Source organism: Acinonyx jubatus, chromosome A3 (genome assembly GCF_027475565.1).
Source record: "Acinonyx jubatus isolate Ajub_Pintada_27869175 chromosome A3, VMU_Ajub_asm_v1.0, whole genome shotgun sequence".
Lineage (NCBI taxonomy): Eukaryota > Metazoa > Chordata > Mammalia > Carnivora > Felidae > Acinonyx > Acinonyx jubatus.
In genome coordinates this window covers 60,978,755-61,001,871 of record NC_069388.1, presented here as the reverse complement: position 1 = coordinate 61,001,871, position 23,117 = coordinate 60,978,755, and the positions used below count along the sequence as shown (strand labels likewise).

The window sequence follows — 23,117 nt, the reverse complement described above, 5'->3', positions numbered from 1 at the left end:
CTATGAACTCCTAAGCTTGTTGGTTAGCCTAAGTGAATTATTTGCCCACCAAGAAATGAAGTGGCCTAGTCTATCCTGTAGCCTGCTGGACGGAACCCCCAAGCCTAGTTCTAGCCTTCTTATTAAACACCCCCTGCTATGACTCAAGGAGCCCACGTGGGTACTCCAAAAAAGACAGCCATTCAGGATTACATGGGGGTCATGTGGGAGGGAGACACATCCCAGAAAGAGGAGTGAGTCATTATAAAAAACTCCAAGGCTCACACAGCAGAGGCGGATACCGAGCTAGAGGCAGATCCATATATCCCCGTCCTTCATTTTCTTCCCATGGATCAGACAGTTCTGAGGCCAGAAATCCTTAGAGGGCAGCTGAAAACATGCTGAGCCCCAGTGCTGAAGGACAAGGCCACAAGGAAGCCAGGCAACTTTTCTCTGAAGCTTCCAAACCATTATCCCAAACTGCTTTGGGTCCTAGAAAGAGTGGTCCTGAATTCTCCACTGTCCTGCTAGCTGTGGAATTTCTGCTCAGCACAGAGCAGTGAGCACTTAAGGAGAGGGTCAAAGTAGCCAAGTGGCCAACCAGGTGATGGTGGATATATGGTTGGCAGAGCTTAACCAGTATTTTTTTTTTTTTTTCTTCTTTCCAGTCTCAGGAAAAGAGGGCCTGTCCACTCTGGAGGTCCTGCTTAGAATTGCAGCCCCTTGGGAAGTGCTGTTGTAGAGGTCACCAGGCCAACCCTCTCTGAAAGATCAGTCCAGCACTCTGCAAAAGGGCAAATGCCTTCCCTCCTCCTCCACTAAAAGGGGCAGCCAGAGCCCGAGAAGGGGTAAAGTGGTTGGGGTCCTAAACTAACCTAACCTAACTAGGGGCCCTCATCTCAACCAAGAAGGGTCCAGGTGCCTCCCTGGGCCTGACACAGGTGCACTGGCTGGGCCGCTCGACTGTCACTCCAGCACTCCCCACGATGACCACAAGTAGCCAGACAGATGGGTCCCATGCCTCTCCAGTACGTCCCCACCGGGCTCGGGGAGGATTCGGGCAAGGGCTCCACGGCGCCGGTGGAGGGGCTGGCCCCATGGCCCTAGCTACAGAGCCAGGTGAACAGGAGAGCCCCAGGAGTGGGTGTCGGGCGGGCATCGCTCGGAGGACTAGCGGAGACGGGCGGGGGGAGGGTGTCCTCCTGGCGCCGCCGCGTGCACCCCAGGGGGCGGGACTCCCGCCCTCCCCCCGACTGCCGGGCCTCACGTTATCGATGACCACGGGCTGGTTGGCGATTATGTCGTAGGACTCCATGGCCGGGCCGGGCCGGCCCTGCCCAGCAGGGGGCCTGCAGGAGGGACAGGCGGGCGGGAGGGCGGGCGGGCGGACCTAGACGACCGCAGCTCCAAACCCGGTGCCGCGCCCCTCCCACCTAGCGCGCGCAGCCTACGCCAGCCCCGCGGGGCTTGCTGGAGGGCGGGCCCCCCAGCCAATCACCGCTCCCACTTGGGCGGATTGACGGTGGACGCCCGGGGCCGGTTGCGGGCAAAGGGGCGGGGCCTCCGGGTGCTGACCAGCCAATTGAGGCCGTCCGGAAGTACTGCCGGGCGCTTCTAAGGTAGGCTGCGCCGTGGGGGGAGGGGGTGGAATGATGTCAGGGCTCGCTTTTAAAGGGGACCTGGGCAGAGTCCAGGGGCTGAGTGTCGCCTGTCCGGGAAGACTTCGTTTCCGAGCGGCAGCACATGAGACCATGCTACTTCGTGAACGCGTGGCCCTTGAGGAGGCCGGCCCTAAGTATTTTACCCAAAGCATTTCTTTACTGAGCACTGAGGAAGATCCTTTTCCGTGTAAAATTTAAAATTCTGACATTACTCAAACACCTGCTATGTGTTTGCGGAGCACTTCCACCTATGTTACACAGATTATATTAAATCCTTGCAGTAACTCTATCAGATAGCTGCATTCTTATTCTCATTTTGCAGATGTGGGAACCGAGGGGCCTCACACTTCTGTGACTAGGCGGGGGCTATCCAGCTAGCGACAGCTGGGGTCTGCACTTGGGCAGCCTCCAGACCCACTGGGGTCTACTGCTGCAACTGTGCAAGGTATCCTAAATTCACTTACTAAACTGAGCCATAGTTATTTGCCTCTACTGCTACCTTTCCCACTAAACTGTGAGATTAAATTTGGTAAAAGTGAAGACAGCATCACTGAAGACAGGAAAGTGCAGAAATCACATTTTAATGAATTATTACAATATGGACACTCTTATATAGCCATAGTGGGGTTTAAGAAACAGCGTGACTAGCTACCCGCCTCTCTCAGTCGCTGCCCGGCTGCTCCTTCGAGGTGACTTTTTCCGAATTCTAACACCAAAGGTTAGTTTTGCCTATTTAGGAACTTTATGCAATGTAACCATAGATATGTATTCATAAAATGAGTCAGTGTGCAACCGGTAAAAAATAATGAGGAAGTTTTATATAATTTGATATGAAACACATCAGCACACCGGGCTAAATCAAAGCAAAGAAAGTCAGACAGTGCTCAGAGTGTTAGATGTCTGAGTCTCCAAAGAGTATATGAGTACATAACCATTGGTTATATATGAGTATATAACATGTATAAGAGTATATAATCATTGGTAAATGTGGGTAAATCAGGGGAGAATTGCCTTTTTTTTACTATATAAACTATTTTTTTTTGGCATTGAATTTTTAGCTTGTTCACGTATATATTATTTTTTCCTCTTTTTTTTTTGTGGGAGAAAACATACAACATAAAATTTACCATCTTAACCATTTTTAAGTGTACGTTAAGTGTTGTTAAATACATTCATAATGTGCAAGTATTACCACCATCCATCTCCAGAACTCTTTTCATCTTGTAAAACTGCAACTTTGTACTCATTAGACATTAACTCACCATTCCCTCTCCCCTCAGCCCATGGCAACCACTGCTCTGTTTCTAAGCATTTAGATACCTCATATAAGTGGAACCCTACAATATTTACCCTTTTGTGACTGTCTTATTCTACTTAGCATGTTCTCAAGGTTCATCCTTGTTGTAGTATGTGACAGGATTTTTTTTTTTAAGGCGGAATAACATTCTATTGTATGAATATACCACATTTTGCTTATTTATTCAGATCTTGATAGACCTTGGGTTACTTCCACATCTTAGATATTGTGAACAATACTGCTATGAACATGGGTGGTAAAAATACTGCTTTTAATTCTTTGGCATAGATAGCCATATATGGGATTGCCAGATCATGTGGCAATTCTATTTTTAATATTTTGAGGATCAGCCATGCTGTTTTCCATAGCAGCTGCACCATTTTACATTCCTAAAAACCATGCAAGAGGGTTCCAGTTTCTCTACATTCTCATCAACACTTGTCATTTTCTGGTTTTGTTTTTGTTTTTGTCTTTGTTTTTGAGTAGCCAACACAATGGGTATAGGTGGTATCTCATCATAGTTTTGATTTGCATTGCTCTAATGATTTGTGATGTTGAGCATCTTTTCATATGCTTATTGGCCATTTGTATATCTTCATTGGAGCAATGTCTATTCAAATTTTTTGTCCATTTTTGAATTGATTATTTGTTGCTGAGTTTTAGTTCTCTATACATTCTGAGTATTAATCCCTTATCAAATAGATGATTTGCAAATATTTTCTCCCACCCTGTGTGTTGCCTTTTTACTCTGTTAATGGTGTCTTCTGATGCACAAAAATTTTGAATTTTCATGAAGTCTAATTTGTCTATTTTTGATGTTGTTGCCTGTGTCTTTGGTTTCATATCTGAGAAATCATCACCAAATCCATGTCCTGAAGCCCTGTGTTTTACTCTAAGGATTTTGTAGTTTTAATTCTTATATTTAGGTCTTCGACCCATTTTGAGTTAGTTTTTGTATATACTGTTGAATAAGGGTCCAACTTCATCCCGTTGCATGTGGATGTCCAGTTTCCCCAGCACCATTTATTGAAGACTGTCCTTTCCCTATTGAATGGTTTTGGCACCCTTGTCAATAAATCGTTTGACCATATATGTGAGGACTTATTTCCACTGGTCTTCACCTCTGCCTTTAAGATATATTACTTTTTAAATGAAATGAAAAACTGAAGTGAAAAAGTATCTGCATAACAAACAGCCGAGCATTTATAAAAGAAGTGCTAGGGTTCTACTTGTGAATAAACTCCATGAACTCTGGACAGCAGGGGCCACAGGGGTGGGGGAGGAGTAGCTGAAGAAGGACCCCAAAAGTGCATGTTGTTGAAGACTATAGAGCAAACCGAGCTACAAAGGCAAGAGGACAGGCTCATCAATTATTTTCTGAGATAACTATGAAGAGGAAGAGCTCAGAAACCTTATTTTGGAGGGAGAAAGGAACAAAGAGAAAGGAAAAGAAGGAGGGGCAGGAGAGACTGATAGGGTAAGAGAATCCCCCAGACCTGTCGGGCCAGACACTCCCTCCTTGCTCCTTCTAGATCCTCTCAGCATCTCCCCCTTTACACACCTGGATGTCTCCCTGGCGTTTAGATTCCTTTGATCTTCTCAATTTCAGTAACTGTTAACGTACACCTACATTATGAGTAAAGACATTAAACTACCAATGCAGGTCAGTTCTTATCACACATGGAGGAGCCATAGAGTAGGGTCTTTGAGGACTCCCCTGATGGACCCCAAAAGGAAGACAGAGAGGATCGAATTCTGTGCCTGATGCCACCTCCTCCTTCTACTACAGATACCCAGTTGTGGCCACCAATGATTTGAGGAAAATTAGTGATCAAACAAAACTATTAAGGAAGTACTGCTAACTAAATTAACTCTGAAAATTGGATGGGTTCTTGCTGTAGCCTCAGTGATTACCCTTTGGATTCCTTTTTAAAATCTTATCTTACTATTTCCTTGGGGACCTAGGATGAAAGATTGGGGTGAACTGAAGAGTCAGATATGTGGGTGTAATTTGCCATCCTCAGATACAAAACCCCATTCTGTTTCGTTTTTGTATGTTTCACAGACGAAAACATAGGATCACCTTGCTATACACTGCATTTTCTTACGCTCTGTTGAGATATAAATGATGTAAACTGCATGTATGTAAAGAGCGCAATTTGATGAGTTTTGACATATGAATTCACCATGAAACCATTTTCCCCAATCAGGATGATGAAGATATCCATTGCCCTACAGCTCATCATGCACCTTTGTAATCCCTTCCTCCCCTCCCCCTCCCACCCCTTCATCCTTAGGCAAGCACTAGCCAGACATTTCTCTACTATAGGTTAGTTGTCATTTTCTAGAATTCTCTATTGTATATGATTACACAGTTATACACAATACAGTATTTATATATTTATGTATTTGTTATTTTTAAAAATTTCTTTAAATTCAAGTTAGTTAACATACCATGTAGTATTGGTTTCAGGAGTAGAACCCAGTGATTCATCACTTACATGTGACACCCAGTGCTCCTCCCAACAAGTGCCCTCCTTAATGCTCGTCACCTAATTAGCATATCCCCCACCCACCTCCCTTCAAGCAACCCTTGGTTTATTCTCTGTATTTAAGAATCTCTTATGGTTTGCCTCCCTCTCTCCTTTTATCTTATTTTTCCTTCCTGTTTTTATCTGTTTCCTCTTAAATTCCACAAATGAGTGATATCATATATTTGTCTTTCTCTGACTGACTTATTTCACTTAGCATAATACATCCTTGTTCCATCCACATCGTTGCAAATAGCAAGATTTCATTCTTTTTGATCACTGAGTAAGATTCCATTGTATGCATATACCATATCTTGTTTATCCATTCATCAGTCCATGAACATTTGGGCTCCTTCCATAATTTGGTTATTGTTGATAGTGCTGCTATAAATATTGGGGTGCATGTGCCCCTTTGAATCAGCATTTTTGTGTCCTTTATATAGAGTAAATTGTAGTGGAATTTTAAATTGTATATAATTGGACTACATAAATGGACTCATACTGTATTTGTTGTCTGACTTCTTTCACTCAGCATAAGTATTTTGAGATTGCTTCGTGTTACTGCATGCAACATGTTTGTTACGTTTAATTGTTTAGTAAGTTTAATTACATGGATACCACAATTTGTTATCCATTCACCTATTGTATTTGGGTTGTTTCCTATTTTTGCTTATTGTACATAAAGCTGCTATGACCATTCTTGCGTAATTGTGTGGACATATGCTTTCATTTCTCTTGGGTAAATACCTAGGAGTGGAATGGCTGGATCATATAGCAAGTGCGTGTATACTGTTTTAAGAAAATACTATTTTCTAAAGTGTTGCCTAATATTACCTTTATCAGCAGTGTATGAGAGAGTTCCAGTTTCTCTACATCTTCACCAACATTAAGTATTGTCAGTCTTTTAAACTTTTAGCCTTCCTGGTGCTTGGGTGGCTCAGTTGGTTAGGCATCTGACTTCGTCTCAGGTCATGATCTATGATCTTATAGTTCATGAGTTCAAGCCCCGTGTTGGCCTCTGTGTTGATAGCTCAGAGCCTGAAGCCTGCTTCAGATCCTATGTCTTCTCTCTCTCTCTCTCTGCCCCTCACCTGCTCACACTCTGTCTCTCTGTCTCTCTCTCCCTCTCTCTCTCAAAAATAAACATTAAAAAAAAAAAACAACTTTTAGCCTTCCTAACAATTTTAATGCATACTTTTCTAGTGACTAATAATGTTGAGCATCTTTTCATGTGCTCATTTGTCATCCATATGTCTTCTTCAGTAAAGAAAAAATCCCATTTTTATTTTTTAAAAATTTTTTAAAAATTTATTTTTTTTTAAATTTGCATCCAAGTTAGTTAGCATATAGTACAATAATGATTCCAGGAGTAGGTTCCTTAATGCCCCTTACCCATTTAGCCCATCCCCCCTCCCACAACCCCTCAGACCCTCTATTTGTTCTCTGTATTTAGGAGTCTCTTATGTTTTGTCCCCCTCCCAGTTTTTATATTATTTTTGCTTCCCTTCCATTATGTTCATTTGTTTTGTATCTTAAATTCCTTATATGAATGAAATCATATGATATTTGTCTTTCTCTGACTGACTAATTTTGCTTAGCATAATACCCTCTATCTAGTTCCATCCACGTAGTTGCAAACGGCAAGATTTCATTCTTTTTGTCCCAGTCCTATTTTTAAATTGATTGTCTGTTTATTAAGTTGTGTTCTTTATGTAGTCTAAATACAAGTCCTTTGCAGATTATATGTTTTGCAATTATTGTTTCCCAATGTATGGCTTATCTTTTTTATTTTTGTAACAGTGTCTTTTAAAGAGCAAATGTATATATTTTTTTTATTTTGATCAAGTCCAAACCTAAAGTCAGTAAGAATTTCTCTTATATTTTATTCTTGAAGTTCTAAAGTTTTAGCTCTTATGTTTAGGTCTCTGTTTCATTTTGAGTTAATTTTTGTACATGGCATCAGGTAAGGGTTGAGGTTCATATTTTTCACATATTGCTATCAGATTATTCCAATATTATTTTTTGAAAAGAATATATTTTCTCCATTGAATTGCCTTAACATCTTTGTTATTAGTCAATTGACCTTATATATATGAATTTATTTCTGGACCTTCTATTTCGCTCATTGATCTATGTGCCAATACTGCATGTTTTTATTTACTGTAGTTTTATGAATGTTGAAATTAGGTCATGTAAGTCCTTTATTCTTCTTTTTCAAGTTGTTCTGAACCACTTAAAATTCTAGGTCCTTGGGGCACCTGGGTGGCTCAGTTAGTTAAGTATCCGACTTTGGCTCAGGTCATGATCTCATAGTTTGTGGGTTCGAGTCCCGCGTTGGGCTCTGTGCTGACAGCTGAGAGCCTGGAGACTGCTTCAGATTCTGTGTCTCCCTCTCTCTCTGAGCCTCCCTGGCTCATGCTCTGTCTTTCTCTCTCTCAAAAATAAATATTAAAAAATTAAAAAAAAATCTAGGTCCTTTGATTCCCATACAATTTAAGATTAGCTCTTCCATTTCTTTTTTTTTTTTTTTTTTTAATTTTTAAAGTTTATTTATTTGGAGAAAGAGAGAGCACAAGCAGGTGAGGGGCAGAGAGAAGGAGAGACAGAATCCCAAGCAGGCCTCACGCCATCAATGCAGAGCCCGATGTGGGGAGCTGGAACTCACAAGCTGTGAGATCATTACCTGAGCCAAGATCAAGAGTCAGCTGTTCAGTTGACTGCACCATCCAGGAGTCCCAGATCTTCCATTTTTCCAAGGAAGCCTGGTGGGATTTTGATTGGTTAAGAAAAATTTTTTGATGTTTATTTATTTTTGACAGAGAGAGAGAGAGAGAGAGAGCGAGCATGAATGGGGGAGGGGCAGAGAGAGGGGGAGACACCGACTCTGAGGCAGGCTCCAGGCTCTGAGCTGTCAGCACAGAGCCTGATGCAGGGCTCGAACTCACAGACCGCAAGATCATGATCTGAGTCGAAGTTGGACGCTCAACCGACTGAGCCACCCAGGTGCCCGATTGGTTTTATATTAAATCTGTCAATCAATTTGAGGGTAATTGATATTAACAACATAATGTTTTCTGATCCATAAGCATAGTATGTCTCTTCCTGTATTAGGTCTTTTAAAATTTCTCTGTTATTATTATTATTGTATAAGTGTACTCTTTAATCCCCATCATCTATTTCACCCAGCCCCCCACCATCTCCCCTGTGGTAACCATCAGTTTTTCTTTTCTTTTTTGTCATTTTTTTAATGTTTATTTTTGAGAGAGAGAGACAGAGCACGAGTGGAGAGTAGAGAGAAGGAGACACAGAATCTGAAACAGGCTCTAGGCTCTGAGCTGTCAGCACAGAGCCCGATATGGGGCTCAAACCCATGAACTGCCAGATCATGACCTGAGCTGAAGTCAGACGCTTAACCAACTGAGCTACCCAGCCGCCCCAAGTGTTTTCTTTTTTTAAAATAAATGTTTATTTATTTCCAGAGAGAGATAGAAGGGGGGTGGGGAGGGGCACAGAGAGAGGGAGAGAGAGAATCCCAACCAGGCTCCACACTGTCTGCACAGAGCCTGACCTCAGGAACTGCAGGATCATGACCTGAGCTGAAATCAACAGTCAGATGCTTAACCAATTGAGCCACTCAGGCACCCCAGGCCTAAAATATCTTTTATTTGGCTTTTTATAGAAAAAGTTTATTGACTCTTGCTCTAGACTTGGATGACCACATAATTATAAATGTTTTTCCTTCATGCCTAGATGCTCAACAAATCTGCCTGGAAATAAAAGAAATGAGGCAGAGAAAATCTAATGATTACTTAAAGGTAAGTGCCATAGGGTGCACTTAGGTTGCAAAGCAGCTTGACTTCTGTTCCTCTGGTGATGTGAGCAGATGGACGGGAAGAAAAGGGGTAAATGGGAGAGGAGGTGGTGAAGATTCTGGTAGTGGGACTCATTGGGATTCAGCAGTGGCCTGAAGAATGTTAAGAGGACTTCATTGGCTTCCAATTTCATCAGCAGTGAAAGGGAAGTGGTGCTAGTGTGGCCACCACAGGAGCAATGGAGATGGGGAAGGTGGCCAGACTTGGGAATGTGTGGGAGAATTGAACAGAGAAAATTTGCTCATGGATTGGATGTGTGGTGAGATAGAAAAAGGGGAGTCTAGGATGAACCCTGGCTTTTGGCCCGAGCATGTGGAAGCACTGATTTGTTATTGAGATGGGGAAAGTTGCTGGATTGGGCAGTGGGGGTCAAGAGTTAGGTGGTTGTGCATCTTGAGTTTAAAGTTAGCCTATTTCCCCTGGCCTTGGTTTCTACTAATTCTGAGTGTGGTGAGAAATCTCTCTGGTAAAAGGCCCTCAATGGACTCCATTTCCACATCACTCCAAGGTTAGTGTTTGTTTTTCTGTTTACTGGTAATTTGAAATTGGACATTTTCTGTCTTTTGGTTATGCTGAGGGTGTGAGTCTTGTGTTGTTTTATATGTTGTTTTTGTTGTTCTGTTTTTGTTTTTGTGGAGATATTTTAGACAAGTAGGGTTTATGGGCTGCCATTACCTATTGTCATAGGTTGAATCGTATCCCCCTCTCTAAATTTATATGTTGATGTCCTAATCCTCAGTGCCTCAGAATGTGGCTTTATTTGGCCTGTCTTTATGGAGGCAATAAGTTAAAATGAAGCCCTCAAGGTGGGCCCTAAGCCAGTATGACTTGTATCCTTATGGGAAGAGGAAATTTTGGACACAGATACCTACAGAGGAAAGATCATGTGAAAACATAAAGAGAAGACAACCATTTATAAGCCGAGAAGGGAGGCCTCAGTAAGAATCAACCTGGCTGACACCCTTATCTTGGACTTCCAGCCTCCAGAGTTATAAAACAGTAGATTTCTATTGCTTAAGCCCCTCCCCTTTCATTTTGTGGTGATTTTTTATGGCAGTCCTAACAAACTAATATGCTGAGTCACTCAGAATTCTACTGTATAACTTTTTATGTGACTTTTTGTCCCTAAAAATCCCTTCATTACCAGACTGCATACAGTACATGAGCCTGAGGGTTAAAGGGCAGGGCAGGCTGTATAAGTTGTGGGACCCAGTGCAAAATAAAAATACAGGAAAAAATGTGCAGTTAAAACTGCTAAAATATAAAGATTTTTTCCTTAAAAAGTTTAATATTTGTAAAACGTAATAGGGGAAATAGTGATACACAGGTGACCACATCATCTTATACCTTTGTTTATATTTTCAGAGTTATAATATTATATGATACAATAAGTAGCAATTCTTTCCTAATGTGGTATCTTGATTTAGCACAAGATTTTTCTGGCTACCCTAGCTACTTCCAATTCACCTAAGCTATATATATAATGAAAAAAGTATTTTTAATCTTTATTTTTGAGAGAGAGAGATAGAGTGCAAGTGGGGAAGGAACAGAGGTAGAGGGAGACACAGAATATGAAGCAGTCTCCAGGCTCTGAGCGCTCAGCACAAAACCCAACTCGGGGCTCAAACTCATGAACCGCAAGATCATGACCTGAGCCAAAGTCCAATGCTTAACCGACTGAGCCACCCAGGTGCCCCCATATATATATAATTTTTAAGTAATCTCCACATCCAATGTAGGGCTTAAACTTACAACCTTGAGATCAAGAGTTGCATGCTCCACTGACTGAGCCACCAAGCCAGCCAGGTGCCCCTCACTTAAGCTGATTTAGGTTTTTTTGTTGTCACATGCAACTTTAGAATCCCGGTTAGTATCCTACCATCTTCAGGCTGCAGTGCACAAGGAGGGAAGAAGGCACTGCAGAACCAAAGGGAGTGAGTGGAGAGCCGATGTCCTCAGGGCGGCCAGTGTCCCCTTTTCATCCCTGCCCACAGACACCAGGCCCTGCCCCCCTCCCTGTGGAACTGCCCCCTACCTTGTTTCCAGGTGTGACTTCACAGACTATCGGGTTCCACAGTATCCTGGAGCTCAAGGCTGCTAAGTCTGAAGGATTTCAAGAGATATACAGACTATGGCAAAGAGGACAGGAGTGGAGACCCTCTTCTTTGTTCTCTTCCTGGACTGTTGGCAAGGTACAGAGCTTCTACCCTTTCCATCTGATCGAAGGTACTGTCACAAATGTAGTGGCAGATACACAAGTGAGAGACTCACTGTGAGCCTAAATCAGGCAGGAAATGGTGTTTTCCTCCCATGAGTTCTGGAATGGTGAACACAGGGTTTCTCCCCACCTCTATCTTCCTTACCTCCCTGAATCTACCATAGGGACCTCTTGCTCATAAGGGAGTAACTTTAACATTTTTCTTAACTGAAGCTTTCTCAAAAGACCTCTATAGGAGGGTAGCCCACATGTACATTGAGCTTTTTGTTATAAAATTTTTCAAACATAAACAAAAGTAGAAAAATTAGCATGAGCCTCTAGGTACTAATTAGGCTGATCTTGTTTCATCTATCCCCCGCCCCCGCACTACATTTGAAATGACAGCTTTTTTGAGATATAATTCACATATCATAAAATTTACACTTTTAAAGTATATAATTCAGTGGTTTTTAGTATATTCACAGAGTTGTGAATCAGCACTAATTTTAGAACATTTTCATCACCCCAAAAGTACTATCACACTCGTTGTGTCACTCCCATTCCCTCTTTCCCACAGACCCTGGCAATCACTAATCTGCTGACTGCTCTATGGATTTGTCTAGTCTTGATATTTTCAAATCTTGATAGTTCAAATATAGTTCAAATAGTCTTGATAGTTCAAATATAGTTCATACATGTGATATTTTGTGACTGGCTTTTTTCACTTAACATGTTTCATGGTCCATCTGCATTGTAGCCTACATCAGTATTTCATTCCTTTCTATGGCTAAATAATATTCCATTATATGGATGTGCCACAGTTTGTTAATCCATTTATAATTCAATGGGCATCTGTGTTGTTTCCACACTTTGGCTATCTGAATAATGCTGTTATGAACATTTTATGAATATAGAGTTTTCAAAGTGAACATTAGATTTACATACTCTATTTTTAAGGTTTCACTGCATTTGGAATCACTTTTGCTATTTACTCAACAAATTAGCTGACAGCATTCTGGCAAATTCTCTCAGTGTAAAGATCCTGAGTCTGTGGAGAGAAGCAAAAAGGACAGTAGGTGCATTGTACAAATTGTCAGTCAGGGGTGACATTGGGAAAAGGGGAGAAGGTGACCACCCTTATCAGGGTGCTTTAAAAACCAAAGCGTTTTTGTGAACAAATGTTTTACTGCATGGACTTACTTACACTTCCATCATATTTATTCTTAATGATTCACTCATATCTCAACAAAAGAGAACTTTTTACTTCTTTCATTTACCAAAAAGCATTATACCCTGAAGTAATGTCTATGCACCATTAACTACCTGATTACCAATTTTCCTGTAGTGTTGAAAGATGCCATGTGCACAGATTACTCAATGGCTATGCACATTTTCTGTCAGGAAACCAGGTGAGAATCAGCATTGTCACTGGCTGTAAGAAGTTCAGATTCTTGCAGATACTTTATGAATGTTGAGGTACTCTGAGTAGGTGGGTGCTATGGTCCTGAAAATCCTTCGTTAGGGGATAAGTTTCTCTTCCTTGGTGGTTTGCCACTTCCCCGAGGCCAGAATAAAGGGCTGGCCTTGACCTAGAATCAAGAAGATTTGTGTAGAAACTAAGATGTCACAATGTTCATAAAGGAAAGCCTGAAAATATAGTTCAAAATTCCATGAGTTTTTTACAGTCTTTTAGCTACAATTAATCCATATCCTTGATGTAGTCACATGAGTGTCAGCAGAAGTCTTGAAATCAGTCCATGATGGCCTAGGGGAGATTGTTGGCTCCACGCCTTTACATTTATACCTTCATTTTTTTATTCATCAGTGACAACATCAGGAATTCCTGGTGTTTTTCAAACAGGTCAAGTAGAGGTGGTCTCAGGCCTTCTGAGCCCCCTCCAAACATAGACCCTAATGTGGATTAGGGCTGAGTATGCAGTTGTATTGTTCTCTGTTTTCCAAAACAAGAAGGCATCCCATTTCCAAGATGGTCAAAGTTATTGCTTTTTGGCGTCATTTCCTATGGAGGGGAAAGTTTTGTTGAGAAGACACTGAGATATGTGTCCATCTGTCTTTGCACCCCCCCCCCCAAAAAAAAACAAACAAACAAACAACTGAGCACTGAGCATAACCCTGCTTGGACCCAGTGCCACTTATTGCAGTTCAGAGTAGATAACAATGGGACACGATAAGGGGAGAGCACTTTTCAGTCTACAGATGACATAAGCAAATTTCATCTTACCCCCTCCTCACAGGCCTCTGTGGCTGGCTTCTTTCCTACCAGTCTCAGATGAGAAAACCAAATCCCACAGAACTTTACTGCCCAAGGTCACAAGGCACTCAAAAGGTGGACTAGAACCCAAGTCTGGTGCTCTTTCTCCTAAAGCAGGTAAAGTGCATGATGTTCCCCTCAAAATACCATGCAAAGCAGTATTGATTTAAGAATACATGCACACACGCTCTCTCTTTCAAAAATAAATAAATTTTAAAAAATACATGCAGATCAAATGAAAGATTTAATTACAGATGAAGTTTATTTCCCCACAGGCTCAAATACTGAATTTTCATCAAGTTCAAAAAATTTGGATGAAGGTTTGGATAAACTATTTGGTAGGTACCTCCCTCGTGTGAAGCCATCAGGCTGTCTTTGAAGAGTCTCATGCTTGTCCACAGATGTCTCTCAGATAGCGTGATGGTTTGGTGGGAGGGAACGTGCTTGCCTTGAAGCTGGAACTGGTTCTTTGAAGTGTCAGAGTCCCAGGAAATTAAAGCATAGAAGATAAACAGTTAGAAAGGATTGTGCCCCTCAAAGGGGGGTCCCTGTAGCAGCAGCAGGGCCTCTATGTGGGAGTTATTGCAAATGTTGAGTCAGACCCCATCTTAGACCAGCTGTATCACATCTGCCTGACAAGGTGCCTGACAAGGTATCTGAGGCTTAACCAACTGAGCCACCCAGGCGCCCCTGCAGTCTGTGGGTTTGAGCCCCACATTGGGCTTTGTGTTGACAGCTCAGAGCCTGGAGCCTGCTTCAGATTCTGTGTCTCCCTCTCTCTCTGCCCCTCTCCAACTTGTGCTCTGTCTCTCTGTCTCAAAAATAAATAAACATTAAAAAAAAAAAGAAAGAAAAAGGACTCAGAATAAATGCCACATCAATGGAATTTGTGATGATTATTTTCTGTGGCCTAGCAAAGTAAACTTAGAAGGGAAAAATAAAACGTCCCCAAGGGACAGATAGAAACTATCTTTTAAAAAGGAGGAAAACTTGGGGCACCTGGATGATTCAGTTGGTTAAGCATCAGACTCTATCAAGAGTCTGGTATCAACCAGCTCAGGTCTTGATCTCAGGGTCGTGAGTTCTAGCTCCACGTTGGGCCCCATGCTGGGCCTGAAGCCTTCTAAATAAATAAATAAATAAATAAATAAATAAATAAATAAATAAATAAATAAATAAATAAATAAATAAATAAAACAAACTAATATTTCAAAAATATATAACTATGAAAAATTACTAACAGTTTTATAAGGGAAGAGTTTTCTGAACTTATGCAATCTGTTATTCTCCCTGCCCTCCCCAGGCTCCACCCAATTTTTATAGATACACTTTTCATACACAACATTTATAAATGAATTTTGAAACTATCTGGGGATAGCCTTGCCCCTGGGGTTTGTCATGTCCTGGGAAGTCCTGATGAGACTTGGAATTTTCTGGGTCAGCCCCTCCCTCACTGCAGGTTCTTCTCTGAGGCACAGGATGTGTCATGTGGGATCTCAGTCTGCAGCAGCCCTTCCAGGACTACCTCAAAGACTTTTATGATGTTTGCAGCTCATCCAGTTAGTGTCCCAGGAAGCTAGTCCCTGCATGTCACATACTGACCCATTTGGATTGCTGACATCACTATGGCACCAGAGTGTAGTCTACTGACGCCCGATATCTATGTACAGGAGTGACTCAGTAAATATCATGGTTAACTGGATCCAGAGCTCACCTGGCAGGGCCCACTACTTCTCAGTCTGCTGAGCCTACTGCCTGCCTTCTGGCTGCCTTGAGCTGAGCTGGTTTTCCAGCTTGTCATATTGTTCTGTGCAGCTGTGTCAGTGTGTTCGGTTGTGTCTGTGTGTACTTCTGTCTCTCCCATGTGCCTGGATGGCTCAGGGGTGCAGACCAGGCAGCAGGTCTCAGTCTGCTTTGTTTGTGTTTTCTTTAAAATATCTAACCATTAAGTGCTTACTATCTATAAGTCAACCGTTATACATTCCTTTTTTTTTTTTTTTAACGTTTATTTTTTTTGAGAGACAGAGAAAGACAGAACATGAGCTGGGGAGGGGCAGAGAGGGAGGGAGACACAGAATCCGAAGCAGGCTCCAGGCTCCTGAGCTGTCAGCACAGAGCCCTATGCAGAACTTGAACTCACGAACCGCGAGATCACAACCTGAGCCTAAGTCGGTCCCTTAACTGACTGAGCCACCCGGGCACCCCTACATTTCTTTGTACAGTTTGAGTTCCAAATGTTTATTTCAGTCCTGTTATTTTGAACATGGGCCACATTTTACCCTCAAACAATGCTATATGGCTCACAGTGATAAATGGTTCGCAAAAATTTCGTTACTACTTTATGTATCCTTTCCCACATTTATTGAGATACAATTGACATATAACATTGTATAAGTTTAAAGTGTAAACATGGTGATTTGATATACATATATATTGCAAAATTATTAACACTGTAGTATTAACTAATTCCTCCAACTGCATCCCATAATTATTTCTTTTTTGTGGTGAGAACATTTAAGATCTACTCTCTTAACAACTTTCAAGTATATAATACAGTATCATTAACTATAAACACAATGTTATACATTAGATCCCCACAACTTGTTCATCTTGTAACTGGAAGTTTGTAATTTTTGATCAGTACCTTCCCATTTTCCCCACCCCTTAGGCCCTGGCAATCACCATTCTACTTTGTTTCTATGAGTTTGAGTTTTTTAGATTCTATATGTAAGTGAAGTTACACAGTATTTGTGTATCTCTGTCTGGCTTATTTCACTTAGCATTATGCCCTCACGGTCCATTCATGTTGTTGCAAAAGACAGTATTTCCCATGGCTGAATAATATTCATTATAGATCTATATCTGTATCTATCTCACCTCTTCTTTATCCATTCATTCATTGATAGACACTTAGATTGTTTCCATATCTTGGCAATTGTGAATAATGCTGCAGTGAACATAGGAATGCAGATATTTCCTCGAGATCCTGTTTGCATTACCTTTGGATAATACCCAGAGGTGGGATTGCTGGATCCTATGATAGTTCTATTTTAACTTTTTGAGGAACTTCCATGCTGTTCCCATGGAGCCTGTACCAATTTACATCCCCACCAACAGTGCATAAGGGTTTCTTTTTTCTCCACATCCACATGGATAGTTGTTATTTCTTGTCTTTTTGATGATAGCCAATCTCACAGGTGTGAGAATGTGGCTTTCATTTGCATTTCCCTGATGATAAGTGATGTTGACATCATTTCAAGAATCTGTTGACCATTTTTATGTCTTCTTTGGAATAATGTCCATCTAATTCCTCTGACCATTTAAAAGTTGTATTGTTTATTTTTCTTCTATGAGTTGTATGAGGTCTTTATGTATTTTGGATATTAATCCCTTATCAGATATATGCTTTGCAAATATTTTCTTCCATTCTGTTTTTCATTTTGTTGATATTTTCTTTTGCTGTACAAAAGCTTTGTAGTTGGATATAGTCCCTCTTGTTTAGTTTTGCTTTTGTTCCCTGTGCTTTTGATATCATGTCCAAAAAATTGTTGCCAAGACTACTGTCAAGGAAATTTTCTCCTATGATTTCTTCTAGGATTTCGTGGTTTCAGTTATTAAGTCTTTAATCCACTTTGAGTCATTTTTTTTGTGTGTGAGATGTGTATGATAATGGTCAATTTTCATTCTTTGCATGTGGCTATTCAGTTTTCTCAACACCATTTATTGAAGAGACTATCTTTTCCCCATTGAGGTTTTTTTTTTTTTTTTTTTGTTTGTTTTTTTGTTTTTTGCTTTCTTGTCAAATATGAGTTGACTATATATGCAAAGTTTATTTGGGGGCTATCAGTTTTATTCCCTTAATCTATGTGTCTATTTTTATGCCATACAATACTCTTTGATTGCTAAGGCTTTGTAGTATAGTTTGAAAGAAGGAAGTATGGTGCCTCCAGGATTGTTCCTTTCTCAGAATTGCTTTAGCTATTCAGGGTGTTCTGTGGTTCCAGATGAATTTTAGAATTGATTTTTCTATTTCTGTGAAAAATGCCATTGGGATTTTTTTTTTTTTTTTTGAGAGAGCAAGTCGGGGAGAGGCATAGAGAGAGACAGAGACAGAGACAGAGACAGAGAGAGAGAATCCCAAGCAGGCTCCACGCTGTTAGCACAGAGCCCAAATGAGGCCCGATCCCACAAACTGTGAGATCATGACCTGAGCCAAAATCAAGAGTCAGACGCTTAACTGATTGAGGCACCCAGGCCTCCTGTCATTGGGATTTTGATAGGGATTCCATTAAATCTATAAATGGCTTTGGATAGTACGGACATTATAACAATATTGATTCTTCTGATCCATGAACATGGGATATCTTTCCATTTGTTTGTGTGTTTGTCAACTTTTTTTCACCAAAGTCTTGTCGTTTTAAGTGTATAGATCTTTCACTTCTTTGGTTAATTTTTTCTAAGTATTTCATTGTTTTTAATGCTGTTGTGAATGAGATTCTTTTCTTTTTTTAAAGCAGATTTTATTTATTTATTTATTTGTTTATTAAAATTTTTTTTAATGCTTATTTGTTTTTGAGAGAGAGAGAGCATGAGCAGGGGAGGGGCAGAGAGAGAGGGTGACACAGAATCTGAAGGAGGCTCCAGGCTCTGAGCTGTCAGCACAGAGCCCAACATGGGGCTCCAACTCAGAAGCCATGAGATCATGACTTGAGCTGAAGTTGGACCATTAACTGACTGAACCACCCAGGCACCCTGAGATTTTTTTCTTTTCAGATGCTTCATTGTTAGTATATAAAATTGTAACTGATTTCTATGATTTTGTATCCTGCAACTTTACTAAGTTCATTGATTATTTCTAACAGTTTTTGGGTGGAGTCTTTAGGATTTTCTCTGTATGAGATTATATCATCTGCAAACAAAGATAATTTTACCTCTTTCTTTTCTTTTTTTTTTAATTTTTTTGATCTTTATTTATTTTTGAGAGAGAGAGAAAGAGTATGAGCAGAGGAGGAGGAGCAGAGAAAGAGGGAGACACAGAATCCAAAGCAGGGTCCAGGCCCTGAGCGGTCGGCACAGAGCCCTATGTGGGGCTCGAACTCACGAACTGTGAGATCCTGACCTGAGCCGAAGTTGGACGCTCAATTGACTGAGCCACCCACGTGCCCCTACTTCTTTCTTTTCTGATTTAGATGACTTTTATTTCTTTTTCTTGCCTGAGTGCTCTGGCTAGCACTTCCAGTACTGTGTTGAATAGGAATGATGAGAGTCAGCACCTTTCTCTTGTTCCTGATCTTAGATGAAAAGCTTTCAACTTTCACTGTTGAATATGGCGTTAGCTGTGGGCTTGTCATATGTGGCCTTTATGATGTTAAGGTATGTTCCTTCTACACTCAATTTGTTGAGCATTTTTATCATGAAAGCATGTTGTATTTTGTCAAGTGTTTTTTTCTGCATCTGTTGAGGTGACCATATGATCACCTTTCATTCTATTAATGTGGTATATCACATTTATTGATTTACATATGTTGAATCATCCTTGAATTTGATGGATAAATTCCATTTGATTATGGTGTATGATCCTTTTAATGTGCATTTTAATTGTTTGCTAATATTTTCTTGAGAAGTTTGCATTTGTATTCATCAGAGATACTGGTCTGTAGTTTTCTTATCTGGCTTTTCATGTATTATTTGGCTTTGCTAGTCTTGTAAAGTGAGTTTGGGAGTGTTTCCTCTTATTCAGTTTTTTTGAGGAGGATTGGTATTAATTATTCTTTAAATGTTTGGTAGAATTAACCTGTTAAGCCATCTGGTCCTGGGTTTTTTCTTTGCTGGGGAGATTTTGATTATTGATTCAATCTCCTTACTCATTATTGGTCTGTTAAGATTTCCTATTTCTTCATGATTCAGTCTTGGTACGTTGTTTGTTTCTAGGAATTTATCCATTTCTTCCAGGTTGTTCAATTTTTTGGTATAATAGTTCATAGTAGTCTTATGATCCTGTGGTATCAGTTGTAATGTTTCCTCTTTCATTTAAGATGACTCTTCTCAATGTTTTCCTTGGTTTAGCTAAAGATTTGCCAATTTTGTGTATCTTTTTAATAAACCAACTCTTACTTTTGTTTACCTTTTCTATTATTTTTCTTGTATCTGTTTCATTTATTTTTCCCCTGATCTTTGTTATTTCTTTCCTTCTTCAAACTTTGGGCTTAGCTTGTTCTTCATTTTCTAGTTCCTTGAGATATGAAGTCAGGTTGTTTATTTCAAATCTTTATTTTTTTCTTAATGTGGGCATTTATTGCTATAAACTACCCTCTTAGAACTGTTTTTATAGCATTCCGTAAGTTTTGGTAAGTTGTGTTTCCATTTTTGTTTGTTTCAAGATTTTTTAAACTTCCCTTTTGATTTCTTCTTTGACCCATTGGTTGTTTAGCACTGTGTGTGTGTGTGTGTGTGTGTGTGTGTGTGCGCGCGTGTGTGTGTGTTTAATGCTTATTTATTTTTGAGAGAGATAGAGAGAGAGAAGGAGACAGAGAGAATGAGCAGGGGAGAGGCAGAGAGAGAGAGGGAGACACAGAATCTGAAGCAGGCTCCAGTCTCTGAGCTGTCAGTACAGAGCCTGATGCAGTGCTCAAACCCATGAACCATGGGATCATGACCTGAGCCAACATCAGATGTTTAACCAACTGAGGCCCCCAGGTGCCCCCAGGACTGTGTTGTTTAATTTCCACATATTTGTGAATTTTCCAGCTTTCCTCCTGGTATTGTTTTTTAGTTTTATACCTTTGTGGTCACTGTGAAATCATTGGTATGGTTTCAATCTTCTTAAATTTGCTAAGACTTGTTTTGTGATCTAATATATGATCTATCCTGGAGAATGCTCTGTGTGTACTTGGGAAGAATGTAGGGTTTTTGTTTGTTTAAATGTTTATTTTTGAGAGAGAGAGAGAGAGGGAGAAGACCAGTGGGGGAGAGGCAGAGAGAGAATGTGACACAGGATCTGAAGTGGGTTCTGTGCTGACAGCAGAGAGCCTGATGCGGGGCTCAAATTCACGAACCATGAGATCATGACCTGAGCTGAAGTTAGACACTTAACCGACTGAGCCACCCAGATGCCACAGGAGAATGTGTTTTCTGCTGCTGTTGGATGGAATGCTCTGTATATGTATGTTAGGTACATTTGGTCTAAAATATGGTTCAAGTCCAACATTTCCTTGTTGCTTTTTCTGTCTAGTTGATCTGTCCGTTATTGAGATTGGGAAAAGCTGATTGCTCACTGTGCGCTTCCTTTCCTGGAATGGGGAAATCTTTCTAGCTGGGAAGTTCCCTCTTGATGTTGAGCTCTGCCAGCTTAGGATGTGGGATGATGCAGACAAAATGAAGCTGTCTTCCTTCTCTCATGAGCAGGGGAGAGGCAGAGGGAGAGAGAGAATCTTAAGTAGGCTCCATGCCCAGTATGAAGCCAGACATGGGTCTTGATCTCAAGACCATGAGATCATGACCATGAGATCATAACTTAAGCTGAAATCAAGAGTCAGATCCTTAATTGACTGAGCCACCCAAGCACCCCAGTCTTCCTTCTCTTTTTATGTGACTATCTTAGGGTTTTTTTGTGTTGTTGTTCCATGTGTTGCTAAAGTTTCTGAGGTGGAACTCTCTCAGGGCTGTTTTTGTTCATAGATAGCTGTATAATTATTAATCTGTGTCAGAGGATGGAGACCATGATCTCCTATGTCACCATTTTTGTGATGCCACTCTCTCCATCCTCTTTGAAGCTCCAGCACCTTGTGTGGTTTCTGAGTAGAGCCAGGGCTTGGTAAAAAGTTGTACAAATGATCCATAGTCTTCCACTTTGTCCCAGTGTACACAGGCATTATGAATTTTAGGAACTTATGCTTGGTTCTTCCATATAATAATGGGTCATCAAATCTGAGTGGCCAGGATCATCTCAGTGAGACGCATTCAGGTGTTGCCTTAAACTTGGCTGCAATAACTGAAGTATCTGAATTTAGTGGCTTAAACAAGGAGGAGGAGTTTATTTTCCTTCTGTTCCAAACAGTCTGAGGGAAGCAAGCTGGTGCCACGCTCAGTGACTTTGGTCAGGGCCTTGACTAGTGCTTGTGTCTCTTGTATGTATATAAGATGGCTTCTGCAGCTCCAGACATCATATCTGCTTTCAAGGTAGGAGATAAAAGGGATGTGGAAGTACAGCCCCAGCATTACATTTTCTTCTCTCTAGTAAGATTCTTCCAGGGTTCCAGGAGTCTCCAGAGGACTTTTGTGTGTCCCATAGCCCTCCCCTGGCTGCCAGGGAGGCTGGAAAGGAAGTGTCTTTCCAAGGGCTGGTCCCTGAGTTCTAATCACTACTAGGCCCAATGGAGGCAAAATTGGCTGGTGATGGAATGCTACAGAATCTGTGACAGATATCCTTTTTCCTGTCATATGTTAATGGCATCTTTGTTTCCTTTGTATTTAATGTCTTTTTTCTTCCTTCTCCACATATTACTCCACTTGTGCTTGATTCCAATGAGCAGAAAACAAGCAATATTTACTAGTGGATCAGGGTTATTGTTACAAATAAGATGATGATTAGCAGTTTCCAGATATTTAGCCTTTAGGATGATCCTCACACCGACACTATTAAGTGTTTTCACATATGTTGTTTTATTCAATTTTCACAAAACCTCTATGAGTCAAACAATCATATCTTTATCCTACCAGTGAGGGAAATGAAGATCAAAGAAATGGAGTTATTTGCCCAAGATCACCTGTTGGCAAACAACAAAATCAGAATGTGGGTCTAGATGTGTCTGCCACAAAACAGGATCTTCACTATGAGAAGCTTCCTACAAGTGGTAGTAGGTCTTACTGGAAGAAAATAATGCGGATCCTGTGGAAATAAGAAAGAGGTTTGTTTGTACAGAGGGACTGCTTGGGGGCAGTTTCAGAGGTGGGGAGAAGGACAACAGGAGCAAAAAGAAAAACCGTGACATTAAATATCATGAGATTTGGGGCAAAATTTCTCGTCTCATATCCATAGTAAGTAATGTTTCCTTCTGGATTATCTAGTGAAATCTCAATTTTTCAGAAATGATTTAGGTAGATTAAATTCTCCTTCTTAAGACAAGGCATGTTAGAGTATAACATTATGTGTCTGTTGCATTTGTATCCTTTATTCACTGATTTCATAGACTACTTTAGGTACTTTTCCTGGACTGCTGGTATTAACATGCCTTTCTTTGCTTCACTTGAGATGAAATTCAACTGCAAGTGTTTTCCAAAGTTCCATTTGATGATACAAGAACAGCAGG

General features: G+C 40.7%; 1 protein-coding gene and 1 long non-coding RNA gene across 2 annotated transcripts in view; one reads left to right on the top strand and one right to left on the bottom strand.

Annotated features, from left to right (window-relative positions):
* ACTR1B (actin related protein 1B) overlaps positions 1–1,413 on the bottom strand; it is a 9,213-nt gene extending 7,800 nt beyond the window's left edge. The window contains exon 1 of the mRNA XM_027072608.2: positions 1,247–1,413. Coding sequence (XP_026928409.1) covers positions 1,247–1,294 — 48 coding nt within the window. The 5' untranslated portion in view covers positions 1,295–1,413. The remainder of the gene's footprint in view (positions 1–1,246) is intronic.
* LOC128311181 (uncharacterized) lies at positions 1,367–23,117 on the top strand. Its single transcript, XR_008289270.1, has 4 exons — positions 1,367–2,085; positions 9,219–9,283; positions 14,085–14,147; positions 23,060–23,117. It is a non-coding gene; the product is annotated as an uncharacterized LOC128311181 (long non-coding RNA).